Source organism: Cololabis saira, chromosome 2, assembly GCF_033807715.1.
Source record: "Cololabis saira isolate AMF1-May2022 chromosome 2, fColSai1.1, whole genome shotgun sequence".
NCBI classification, from domain to species: Eukaryota; Metazoa; Chordata; class Actinopteri; order Beloniformes; family Belonidae; genus Cololabis; species Cololabis saira.
In genome coordinates this window covers 6,081,102-6,095,124 of record NC_084588.1, presented here as the reverse complement: position 1 = coordinate 6,095,124, position 14,023 = coordinate 6,081,102, and the positions used below count along the sequence as shown (strand labels likewise).

Genomic DNA, 14,023 nt, shown 5'->3' with positions numbered 1-14,023 from the left:
AATTTCTACAACAAATCCTGCCTTGAAGTAGGACCAAGCGTCAAGACTTTTGTAAGCCTTCAAGCTTTGCTTCGTGTATTTCCCCGGCGTAGAAATTAAGGACATATAAATATCAGGAAACTGGATTCGTGGCCAAATATTAATGTCCATGGACCACTGGTTCTTGGGGTAACTGTACTAAATATTAATGTCCATGGACCACTGGTTCTTGGTAACTGTACCAAATATTAATGTCCATGGACCACTGGTTCTTGGGGAAACTGTACCAAATATTAATGTCCATGGACCACTGGTTCTTGGTAACTGTACCAAATATTAATGTCCATGGACCACTGATTCTTGGTAACTGTACCAAATATTAATGTCCATTGACCACTGGTTCTTGGGGTAACTGTACCAAATATTAATGTCCATGGACCACTGGTTCTTGGTAACTGTACCAAATATTAATGTCCATGGACCACTGGTTCTTGGTAACTGTACCAAATATTAATGTCCATGGACCACTGGTTCTTGGTAACTGTACCAAATATTAATGTCCATGGACCACTGGTTCTTGGGGTAACTGTACAGGTCACTGTCAAGTCCAACTGCCTTTAATTTAAGCCGGTAATCGGCTGTTATCCCGTCTTCTCCACAGTTTCCCCTACTAGCTGCAGCCAATTTTGCCACTCAGTGTGAGTAAGGCGGCTGGTCCAGTGGGGAAGTGACGTCAATCCATACCCTCTATACGTCTCCTGCGAGGATCTCAGTTTAGCTTTTTGTTGTTTGTTTAGTTTTTTGTTTTGGGGGGGCAGTACAGGAAATCAAGACATGGTAGAGTGAATAATAATGAAGAGAGGAAAAAACGCTTTGAGAGAACAGGTAGAGAAGACCATCATCTGCGTATGTGAGTGTATACTGTATATGTTCAAGCTTGCGCACAATAATTACAAACATCCACGTGAAGTGGTCTCATAATGTTCAAACACTGCAGCCAACGCGCGCTTCTTCTTTTGCATCAAAGGTGTAAAGCGAGGCGTTGCGGACGTGGAACTGAAAACACTTCTTACATGGCCTGCTCCGCACCATAAAAGGTGTGGGACGAGCCCAAACAGTGAAATACTCTGCAAAACAAACCTTTCTTTCTCTTCAGTCATGTCATATTTTGATAGTTTGTGGCTTTTTAAACTTTTTTGTTCCATTTAAGCACAATTCTGTCTTAGTCACATATTGCAAGTTCACAGCTTGGTTAATCTAGGTAAACTTCTCCACGCACCATCATCTGCAAAAGCAAGTTTTTAAAATGTAGTTAAGACCACATTAAAATATGACACCTTGATCTGTGGTGCGGAACTGATGACTGATAACAAATGAACCATGTTCTTCCTCCGTGACAAGACATTCAGGTGAATTTCTTCCACATAAAAGATAATTTAAGAGCTGCAAAGTTCAGTCTTCAGATGTGGAAGAGATTCACCTGAATGTTCATTGGATATTTGGCCAGAGATGAAAGAAGAGAGCATCCTTCTGTTCACCAGGAAAAGCTTGGCCTGAGGCCGACTGAGGCTGACGAGCGTCAGGGAGGGCGGGTCGGTGCGCGCATGCGAGTGCGTGCAGCAGCTGACTGCATGCAGTAGTATCGCACTGCGCCCCAGCTTGACTTCCTCTTTCGAGTAAAGTCGCTTCCTCAAATGACATGTTTGAGTCCTGGGAGGGTTCCGTTGTTGTTTTGCTTTAAACTTTGCATTAGTACTTCCCAGGCTTGAGTTTTAGAGACATGTGACTGCTCTTCTTACTGTAGATAACTTATCCCTGCTCTTTTTCCACACAAAGCATCTTTCACAAATACCTGAAATCCCAACTGTGTCTGATCTGACTGGGTGGGTGGCGTTACAAAGCCTGGGTTAGAAGGGTTCCGGGTCTGACTGTGGTGAGGGGTGTGTGAAAAACAGCTCGAGACTCGGAGCTGCCCTGCCCTTGAGCAGCGCGTCCCTCCCAGGACCAGCACTGGGACCGAGCTCGCCGGCACGCGAGAGGGCACCTGCCGCGGCGTTTGCGGCGCGCCTGCCTGTGCCCGAATTGAACATTTTTTAATTTCCCCGTGCTGCGCTGTGACGACCTCTCGGCAGTGTCCAACAGGAGAGAAGGTGGTGGAGGGTGAAACAAAACTTGCGGGTAGTAGATCAGAGACGATCAACATGGAAGAAAAATAACTGACCTCAATAAGAAGGGACAAAAGTGGAGAGAAATGTCCCACAATTTGGGCATACCAGGTGTGTTTAAAAGTGGTAGAAAACTTTTGGTAGTGGTAGAGAGCTTTTGCAAACCGAGCTGTAGCTACTGTACGTCCAAACGAGTGGAAAAAGGGCGCCAGACCAAAAAAACTTGACTTTTAAAAAAAACTTTTTCTGACGAAAGAAACCAGTTCAAGCAGCCGCTGACTATTGTAACATTTCTATAGTAAAAGGGTCTGAATTTATAAGTTCCGGATCTCCTGACATCCTAGATCCGCCTCTGGCTGAGGTTGAGGGGTTAGGGGGGGATGGGGGTCCACACCCACCCCGACAGGGCTGGAGTTTAGTGGTGGGGGGGACACGGGGGTCCTCCCACCCCGGCAGGGCTGGAGTTTAGTGGTGGGGGGGACACAGGGGTCCACACCCACCCCGGCAGGGCTGGAGTTTAGTGGTGGGGGGGACACGGGGGTCCACACCCCGACAGGGTCCACACCCACCCCCACAGGGCTGGAGTTTAGTGGTGGGGGGGACATGGGGGTCCCCCCCACCCCGACATGGGGGTCCCCTGGACGGGGCTGGCAGCCCCTGTGGTGCAGGTGGACCCCGACCAACAAGTTGGAGCCACAGGTGGGCTGGGGGGGGGACAGGGGACAGGGGGGGGGCAAACAACGCCGGCTGTGGCAGATAGTGAAAGTTAGGTGTCATATGAAGCAGAAACCGGAGCTCGCCCCGCCGCCGTTATGCGGGCCTTAACTTTGCTGTATAAAGCCTGATTTATGGTCCTGCGTTAAATCGACGCAGAGCCTACGGCGAAGGTACGCGGCGACGCGCACCGTACGCCGTAGGCTCTACGTCGGTGTGACGCGGAACCATAAATCAGCCTGAAGTTGGTCTCTCCCCGGAGAGTTTAGTCCAGCTCATCCCCCCCGACCCCGGGGCTGCCCCCGCCGGGCCGGCCCCAGGGCTGCCCCCCCACCCCCAGACCCAGAGACTACTCACATGCTCCATGATGTTACCGTTACTCCGCTACTCCGTTCCTCCGTTCCTCCGCTACTCCGTTCCTCCGCGGGTCTGCTCCTCTCCGCTACTCCGCGTCTCCGCTGCAGAGCCGCGCACTCATGGCGGCCGGAGGAGAACTCAGAAGGAGGAACTGAAGCTACGGGGCCGAGAGAAGCATCGCTTTCCTCTTTCGCCTCAGAGAGGAGGAGGAGGAGGAGGAGAGGGGGGTGAGAAGAAAAAAGTTTGGTTTCCGGTAGAAGTCCTCACTCACACCCTCGACTGCGAGGAGGAGTTAAGGATGATTTATGGTTCTGCGTTAAATCGACGGTGTAGGGTACGCGGCCACGTACACCGTACCCGCCGTAGGCTCTGCGTCGGTGTAACGCGGAACCATAAACGAGCCTTTACGGCTGCAGCCTCTGGCTGCTGGTTCCAGCTCATCACCGGCCGGGTGTGGCGGGTGATGGATCCATCACTGGTCCTACTGGTTCATGGATCAGAGAGGAAACTGGTACTGAAAGTAGGGTGGCCAACTCCCTGGAAAATAAACAAGGGACACCTCATCGGCAGGGGCGCCTCCAGAAAAGTTTCCTAGGGGGGGCCAGATGGGGCCACTTAAATTCTTGGGATGGACACCAAAACTAAAAGCCATCATTACAGGATTTTATTATACTGTTGTAGTATACAGGCTCAGAAATGTTTTATTTATTTTTACTTTCTAACTTGTCTGCATATTAATGGTTAATACCATGTTGGTAAAATCCTAAGGCATATGCATTTTTAATATATAATATAGATCATATATATTTTAATATATCATATATATTTATTTCATTAATATATATGTATTTTTATTTTTTATTTTCATTTATTTATTTATATTTATTTATTTTTTATAACATTTTTTTATTATATATATTAGGCTCAGAAATACTTAAAGAAACGCCTACTGATATGCATTTGGCCCAAATGAAACGCATAACTGACGCGATACACTGCTACGAAAAAATGGCGGAAGCCAAACTATGTAAATTGCATTTTGGTTACGTAACTACGGGAGCAGAATCTTATTGGCTCGTAGATCCACATCAGACTGGACGGCTCATCCGGGCGGCTGTACAGACACTGCAGAATTTGGTTGCTTTCCTCCTTCTCTGAGTTGGCAGGCTGAGGGGAGACCACTTTATATATGTTAAAGCAAGAAAAAACCTGTTTTTCATAATAGGTCCCCTTTAAGTTAGTTAACAAATCATGTACAACACAAGGTACGCGTCCCGTATTGAGCTGAAAAGCGACGCACTTTGTCCCGTATTACTATGAGAGTCAAAAAATAGTCATAAAATACCAATGGAAAATGGCATCGAGTTGTTATTTTTTTCTGTTTTACTACAACTGCAGCTACAGTCATGGCCTGTGAGGCTCAAATATGTTTACAAGTTTTCTACAGACTTTCTGTTTGCACTTTTGTCATTGCACTAAAAATGTGCACTATTACAGAATGGATTTTCTGCTTTCTTTCTATTGTTTTATATTAATTTATACAATTTTAAGTGAAGCAGGACAGGTTTCTGTTTAAGAAAGACACTTATTTTATTCAGTTCATTTTGTTATTTTGTATTAAAGTGAATTGCTGGATAATAATTTGTTTTCCATGTGTTCATGGCATTCAAAAATATGCATCTAATTCAATTCAGGTTCGAGTCAAATAGTTAAAAAATCGTTTCACTCACAAAAAAAGGGGCTAAAAAAATTCACCACGGCAGGAAAGGTGAAGGCAATCGGGTTGGCCGGCCCTTGGTGGCCCTTATTTATTTTTCAGGGAGTTGGCAACCGTAATCACTAGTCCTACTGATTCTGCACGGATCAGAGAGGAAACTGGTACCGAGACACTTGTTTAAGGAAGATCATTCTCAGAGGAGTTGTTCCCTGGATGTGAGGAAGTGATACCTAGTGGGAGAAAGATGCAGAGACCGGTGAGACGAGCGCGGTGGTTGTGTGTGTGGGATTGAGATCTTCAATCCAGGCCCGGCCCAAGCCTCCATGGGGCCCTAAGCAAAATGTGATTTTGGGGCCCTCTATTACTCCCAATAATACTGATTATTGATCATTCACACACCCACTATAAACTTATTTCATGTTCTTCCCTGTCATTACAAACTTACACACTTGTAAAACTAGATGTAAGAACTTTTTGTTGTAGTTAGATTGTAATCTACAGGGATTAAGACCATGGAAGCTACAACAGATTAACAAACTTGTAGAAAAATCTTTCAATTATTATTTATCAGTCAGCAACTGCCCCTACTGGCCACACAGAGAAGTAACAGATAAAAGGTCAAAGAGCTGCACAGTTGCTTATATTGTAGTTGTTTATGAAATACTATTAATTATTGTGTGTTTGTAAAATAACATACCTTTGATAATGTATGAATCATCACTCACACATAAAAAATTATTTTATTTTATTTTTACTCTTGGGGCCCCCCTAGTGGTCACGGGGCCCTAAGCAGCCGCTTAGTTCGCTTAAAGGGGACCTATTATGGCATTTAATGTATATTTTAAACGGGCCTTGAATGTCTTAAAAACAATTAAAAGCTTGTTTTTTCTACATAAATCAGAATTTCCGCCTGTGGGCCATGTCTTCATTTTTACCGCTTCTAGCCTCCTTTTCTGTGAGGGATTCTAAGGGGCGGGGAGGCTATGATAATGAGGCTCTGTGCTGATTGGCTGCTTGAATGACGTGTAGCAGGGGAGGAGACAAAGCCTCGCTCTGGGTAGAAGAGCAGCGGCTGCATACACTATTAAAGCGTGTCCCATGCGAGGGAGCTTCAGCGACAAAATCAATTCCATAAAGCCTGAATTACATTTCTGCGTTAAATCGACACGTACCCTACGCCCTAGGCTCTGCGTTGGTGTAACGCGGAACCATAAATCAGCCTTTAGTTCCCTGAAGAGGGAACGGGTCACCTCGTCTTCACACTAATTCACACAGGAAGATTGAATTGAATTCTAAAAAGTTACACCACAGTTATTTAATCAGATTCCTCATCGTTTCATCTCTTATGTTACAAGACAAATGAATCATGTTAACTGTAAAGAAATCACAACACTGAATGTTCACAAGTGGCAACTTTATTGTTAAAAAAAAAAAATAACATAAGTTGTATATAAAAAACATGTATGCACTATTGCTGGCTCAAGGAAGGACCGTGCGTCTTCTGAAGGTGTCGTTGAAGCTTCAGGTGCTTGGAAGATCTGAAACCATAAACAGAAGAAAAATGTATTACGGTATTAATAGAGCTCCGTAACACGGAGTAACACCGGAGCTCAGCTAAATACTTAGCCCATGCAAAGATCATAGTTGTAAACAAATATAAATAACGTAAAAAATTAACGTTGACTCGTGTGCAGTTGCCGGGTCCGTACTGTTGGTACTGATCCTTTTATGAGGGTAAATGTCGATGCTAAACCTAATGTTTACTGTACCTCGCTGTTCAAACAGCCACCGCTTCTAAACAATGGCAGAAGCTCCGGCCGGCGGAGTTAGTTGTGGGCGTGGTTTCAGCAGCGGAGGAGACCGAGGCGTGGTTTGCATTTTGGTGACGTTACGAAAATGCACAAATCTGAACGGCTCGTAGAAGTCACATCACACTGGATGGCTCATGCCGGCGGCTGTACAGACACTGCAGAATTTGGCTGCTTTCCTCCTTCCCTGTGTTGGCAGGGTGAGGGGAGACCACTTTATATATGTTAACGCAAGAGAAAACCTGTTTTTCATAATAGGTCCCCTTTAAGCCTTGGGCCGGCTCTGCTTCAATCCTGCACACGTGCAGTCATCTAATCCAATCCAATCCACTTTATTTATATAGCACATTTTAAAAAACAAGAGGGTTACCAGAGTGCTGCACAATAAGTAAAACAAGACATAATAAAATAGTAAAAACTAAAAACAGAGTAAAATAGATAAGGGCACATAAAACTTTAAAAGCACGAAATAAAAACACACCAAACAGACAACAACCAGTGATTCATAAACATAAAATACAAGACAGAGACCACACAACTCTCATGCTGGATTAAAAGCCAAAGAATAAAAATAAGTTTTAAGACCAGATTTAAAAATTTCAAGGGTGGGGGCCATTTTGATGTGGGGAGGATGCTCGTTCCAAAGTTTAGGGGCTATTGCTGAAAAGGCTCGGTCACCCCTGGTTTTTAGCCTAGTTTTGGGGACGACAAGACGTGACTGAGCAGAGAAACCTCAAAGACCTCGAGGGAGTGTAAATGTGTAGGAGGTCTGAGATGTATTTTGGTGCCAACCCATTTAATGACTTAAAAACAAACAATAATATTTTTAAATGAATTCTAAAAGAGACAGGGAGCCAGTGAAGGGAGGCCAGAACGGGGCTGATGTGATCATGCTTTTAACGTTCCTGTTAAAAGACGAGCAGCCGCTCTAGTAACACTGAGTCAACAGGGGGGTGTTTTCTGTTTGTTTTCAGCCATTATTATCTGTTATTGTCTGCTCCAGTTGTGATTTCAGCTTATGTGCATCATGTGGGCTTTGTGGGAATGCTCTGACAAGGGAACGCTGGATTCACCTAACTGGAGATCAGGTCCAAGACCCGCTCAGTTTCCGTCCCACTTGCATCGTGGTGGTGTGGCGAGGTACACTGGAAGTACTCTTGATTAGTTGGCTGACAACAATGTGTGTTTCCGTTATTCAGGGATTTCCAGCCTGTTTTTTTTTTTTGTTTTCATCCTGGGAGTTCGCTCTGATTGTGTGCTTAGCCAGATTAATAAATAATAACAAGCAGGGACCCTCCTGCCGGAGGAACTGGACCCACCCAGTACTGGAAAGCACAGGAAAAAGAGTCACAACATCACCAGTAATAATGGCTAGTGGCTCTCATGGAGCTGGTGTTAAATGCAGATACGCTGCTCTAGGTATACGCTGCAGGGGGGGTACCAGCACGACCCACTGAGCAGCGCCCCCCGTCCCTCTTCCCTCTTCTTCCTCTCAATACACAGTTATTGATTAGGAATGTGTCGTCAGCATCACTAAAAAGCATTTGTTGTGCTGCTCTTATTCTCTTCATCATGTCTGCAGGCCAGAGCTTCCAGAGCTTCCAGAGCAGGGGTCGGTCGGCAACCCAAAATGTTGAAAGAGCTGTATTGGACCAAAAACACAAAAAACAAATATGTCTGGAGCCTCAAAAAATGAAGTCTTGTATAAGCCTTAGAATGAAGGCAACACATGCTGCATGGATCTTGATTAGTTATAACTGGGGGAAGATTTTTTTTTCATTATGCACTTCGAGAAAAAGTCGAAATGTTGAGAAAAAAATCGAAATTTCGAGAAAAAAGTCAAAATGTCGAAATTAATATTGAAGTACAATCTTGAGAAAAAAGTCAAAATGTCGAGAGAAAAAAGTAGGAATTGTCGAGATTAAAAAGGAAAGGAAAAAGGAAGAAAAAAGAATTAAGAGGGAAAAAAAAGGAAAAAAGAACCCCTGTTCCAGAGCTTCCAGAGCTGCATGTTGCCACCCCCCCCCCCCCCCCCCCCCCCCCCCCACCATCCCAGTGTCTACCTACACCTGTCTGTATAACTAACCAGGTATCACTCATAATAGAAGTACTTACAACTCTTAGTTCTCCAGCTAACGGATAAAGACTACAAATATATTTTGTCTTATGTAAGAAGTAATTCTCTGAATATCCTCCAGCTGATCCTCCATCCTCCAAAATGCAGCAGCACGAGTGCTGACAGGAATCAGCAGGAGAGACCACATCTCTCCTGTGTTAGCGTCGCTCCATTGGTTACCCCTAAAATTCAGAATCCAGTTCAAAATTGTATTACTTGCGTATAAAGCCCAAAACGGCTTAGCTCCGCGATATTTGCAAGACCAGATAGTGCCTTATGTTCCTGGCAGAGCTCTCCGTTCTCAGAGTGCAGGTTTACTCGTAGTTCCTAGAGTATCCAAATGTAGATTTGGAGGACAGTTCTTCTGCTATCAGGAACCGTTACTATGGAAACAACTTCCAATCTGGGTTAAGGAGGCTGACACCATCTCCACCTTTAAAACTAAACTTAAAACCATTCTGTTTAGTAAAGCCTCTAGTTAGTGTTTAGTAAACCTCTAGTTAGTGTTAGTAAACCTCTAGTTAGTGTTAGTAAACCTCTAGTTAGTGTTAGTAAACCTATAGTTAGTGTTTAATAAACCTCTAGTTAGTGTTTAATAAACCTCTAGTTAGTGTTTAGTAAACCTCTAGTTAGTGTTTAGTAAACCTCTAGTTAGTGTTCAGTAAATCTCTAGTTAGTGTTTAGTAATCCTCTAGTTAGTGTTAGTAAACCTCTAGTTAGTGTTTAATAAATCTCTAGTTAGTGTTAAGTAAACCTCTAGTTGGTGTTAGTAAACCTCTAGTTAGTGTTTAATAAACCTCTAGTTAGTGTTTAATAAACCTCTAGTTAATGTTTAGTAAACCTCTAGTTAGTGTTTAGTAAACCTCTAGTTAGTGCTATTAAACCTCTAGTTAGTGTTAGTAAACCTCTAGTTAGTGTTAGTAAACCCGTAGTTAGTGTTCAGTAAAGAAAAACCTCTAGTTAGTGTTAGTAAACCTCTAGTTAGTGTTAGTAAACCTGTAGTTAGTGTTCAGTAAAGAAAAACCTCTAGTTAGTGTTAGTAAACCTGTAGTTAGTGTAAACTTTAGTGTGTTAGAGCCAGTAGTCGTAGTTGCAGCTACAGGACAAGACGACAAGTATCTCATCACCATCATTGTTGTCCATCGTTCTTGTAGTTTTTTGTGCTGGTCTGCCCCACCTCCTTTTCTCTTCTGCGCGTGTTTGTTTGCAGGTCTGTTTTCTCTTTTCCTGCTCTTCCCAGCTGGTCTTCAGCAGGAGAATCCTCCCTTGTGATCCAGGTCCTGGTCCAGGGTTCTTCTCTATTACAGGGGAGTTTTCCTGGCCACTGTTTGGTTTAATATCCGCCCAGGCGTCCTGTTGTGGGTCTCTGACAAGTGACTGGAGAATATTTGTATTGTAGTAGACTCTATGAATACAATCTTACCTGTTTTGTTCATCTTGAAGCATCCAGGGTCACTGGAGCTGTGTGGAGGTTGGGAATGATGCCATATCCGCCCTGACCTTTCCTGTAGCATTTCTCCTGTACCTCATCAGTGCTGCATCAGTTGTGATAACAAGTTCTGCTTCCTGACATTGGAGCATCTGGGTTAACCCTTTAACGCCTGACAAAAGTCACATTTTTTTTATCTAAAATTGTCATCATATATTGATATCAAACAAGTGCGTTAGCTAATCCACTGATTGTATTCATTTCTATTGTCATTTATTGTCATTTTCTGATACCACTCATCAATTTCATTAAAGACGGTGAAAAAAGAGAAACATATTAGAGAAGTGAGAATAACACATTTATTTCATAGACAGTTTTTAGCATTTCAAAGCAAATTTTGAGGATATGTAATTTCTGCAAAGCAAATTAGGGGCTAAAAATATTAATGACGAGTGTTAGGAGCTTGCCAGTGTATAAAACCAAGCAAAGTAGCATTTTATCCCCCAAACATGGCAGCTCTGGAACAAGGTGAGTCCGATGGTTGTCAAACATTTTTGATTTAAATGAGGAAATCTGCCGTGGAAGGGTTATGTTAGAGTGGTAACGGATGAAGGCCCCGGGCAGGGGTAAGATGTGAAATAGGAGTAACAGGGGGAAGAGGAGCTTCATCAGCCCTCGCTTGCTCATCAGGGTGATGGATTGATTAGCAGATATTCTCCACAGACGTTTGAGAGTGAGAGTGCTGCACAACAAAAAGTCCAGTGTTGAATTAACTAGTTAATTCAAGTAGAAATACATGGCATAGAAGGAATAATTGTACATTTATTCAACAAGAATATCTGCGTTTGGTGAAGGTAGTAATACATAGTATTGAAACCAGAATTTCTTCGTTAGCATTTCAAGATTATCCTAATTAGGTGAACAAGAAAATCCGAGTTAGCAGAACTCATGGCAGAACTTGTAAATCTTAGTTAAGTCAACAACAGTAGGCAAAAGTTGAGAAAACTAAAAAATCTGTTGCATCACATTACCATGAAAATGTACGTTTTCTCAAGCTTTTCCTTTTTGCAGCGCTCCCACAGAGTCAATTTCAACACTTTTTTGGGGTTTATATACAGGACTGTCTCAAAAAAATTAGAATATTGTGATAAAGTTCTTTATTTTTTTATGTAATGCAATTAAAAAAACAAAAATGTCATACATTCTGGATTCATTACAAATCAACTGAAATATTGCAAGCCTTTTATTATTTTAATATTGCTGATTATGGTTTACAGTTTAAGATTAAGATTCCCAGAATATTCACATTTTTTGAGATAGGATATTTGAGTTTTCTTAAGCTGTAAGCCATGATCAGCAATATTAAAATAATAAAAGGCTTGCAATATTTCAGTTGATTTGTAATGAATCCAGAATGTATGACATTTTTGTTTTTGTAATTGCATTACAGAAAATCACAATATTCTAATTTTCTGAGACAGTCCTGTAGGTCCACATTCTCCAGAGTTAAATTAACACTTTCAAAATAGTTAAACATTTAACCCCTGGCCAGAGTTCCTTTTTTAACTCACAAAACAGAGTTAAAGTAACACTAAGAGATTAGACAAATAACACTGCTCATAGTTTACATTTTTACTATTTGGGTAGTGTTGATTTCACTCCCCGAAGTGTCAAGTTACCAACACTGAAAAAATGTTACAATGAATTTTATATATTATATATTTATTGAATTATATATTTATATTAATCATAAAAACGAATTCCAATAAACACAATCATTTTCAAAAACATTTATTTTCCTCCCTTGCAGTCAAAATACAGCTGAATTAAAGCGTCACAAATGAAGGTATAATGTACAAACTTTCATCTGAAACATTGTATGAATTTTGAATATCAAAAGGTTGATGAAATTTAACCTCAGACATTTTTATGATACACCTTTCCTCATTTTGTATTACTCTGAATTGGTGATTGTCATCAAAATTCTCTGTGAGTAGCTTGTTTGTCAGGAAAAAAATGTGATCTTCAACCAAAAGTGTATTACTTATTTGACAAAAGACTGGCATGTCTTCTTCCATTGCATTACAGATTTTCCATGGAGAACAGTAGCTTGGAGAGGTGGAGATATGTGCTGGAGCAGTGGTGTTAAACCGTAGTCCTGCAGGTTTTACATGTTGCCCTGCATCAACACACCCCATTCTAATTAAAGCAGCACTATGTAACTTTTCCACCTTAATATAAAATTTCCAGAGTCATTGTGATGGTACATCAACTTCCAACAGGTTTAATGACACCTCTGTCATGGTCTGAGGGGTCTGTATCTCCTTCACTGGCACTATGTAACTTTGAGGAGCATGGTAGGAACCCTGCCACACTACTGGTAAAGCACTACCACTTTTGTCCAAAGGAGCTGAAAAAAAGCTGAAAGCTACATTGTGCTGCTTTAATGGTCATAATCAGTTAGTTAGTTAATAGTTAGTTAATATTTATTTTGGTCAATCACAAACATAAAAATCAACCAACAAGATAACACAGGTTTTTCCCTGGTCAACATTGTGATTATTTCGACCGAAAAGGTCTGGGCTTGAAGCATAAAGCTTATCTTGCCCACCTTTTAACTGAATAGAACATACAAAAAGAACAAATGAAGTATCATGAGGCTACACAAAATAATAATAATAGTAATAATAGTAATAATAATAACAATTAAAGCTGCAAGCAGCGATGAACGGGCCCTCGCACTCACGGCCACCGCCCCCCATAAGCATATCAGAAATGACACCACCCACGACTTCCTATGTCAAACCATTGAAAAGTTATAGCAGAAAAAAGGGACAACCAATCAGAAGAAGGGGCGGGGCTAATTAAGGCCAACGAAGCTCAAGGACTCATTACAGAGTCCCATGACACCACCCACGACTCTCTATGTCAAAACATTCAAATGTTATAGCAGGAAATAGGGACAACCAATCAGAAGAAGGGGCGGGGCTAATCTTCGCCAATTATGGTCAAGGACTCAATACCGAGTCCCATGACACCACCCACGACTCTTTATGTCAAACCTTTCAAAAGTTATGGCAAAGAAAAGTATTCTAGTGGGCGCTGTTGAGCCGTTAGGCCACGCTCATTAATGCAAACCATGAAATATCAAATGTATCGACAGGCCTGGCTTTTCTTTAAGTTGCGACATGATACAGGTGTGTACCGATTTTTGTTCATGTACGTCAAACCGTATTATGGGGCTTGAGGCGCAAAGTTTTTTCTGTCTGAACCAATCAGATGAAGGGTGGGCGCGCTTTTTGCCGTCTAGCGTCGCCACGGTAATGCTTTTGAAAGAGAAAAGTAATGCGTGGTGTCGGAGGATGGAGACGCACGTTTTGATGTATAACACACCTGGGTGCACGTTACGGTTCGGGCCGTATTAATGACCGAAGAAATGGCATAAATTGCGCCAAAATTACACGATTAATTCAAAATGTTCAAAATGGCTGACTTCCTGTTCGGTTTCGGCCATGGCGCCAAGAGACTTTCCTTTAAGTTGCGACATGATACAGGTGTGTACCGATTTTCGTGCATGTACGTCAAACCGTATTGTGGGACTTGAGGCACGAAGTTTTATCTGTATGGACCCATCAGATGAAGTGGGGGCGCGCTTTTTGGCGTCTATCATCGCCACGGTAACGCTTTTGACTGAGAAAAGTTATGCACGTTATTGCAGGATGGAGACGCACATTTTGA

The 14,023-nt window shown here is 42.3% G+C and overlaps 1 protein-coding gene across 1 annotated transcript in view; it reads right to left on the bottom strand.

The window, feature by feature from the left end:
• plekho2 (pleckstrin homology domain containing, family O member 2) overlaps positions 1–3,575 on the bottom strand; it is a 45,395-nt gene extending 41,820 nt beyond the window's left edge. The window contains exon 1 of the mRNA XM_061736954.1: positions 3,216–3,575. Coding sequence (XP_061592938.1) covers positions 3,216–3,224 — 9 coding nt within the window. The 5' untranslated portion in view covers positions 3,225–3,575. The remainder of the gene's footprint in view (positions 1–3,215) is intronic.
• Positions 3,576–14,023: the final 10,448 nt, after the last annotated feature.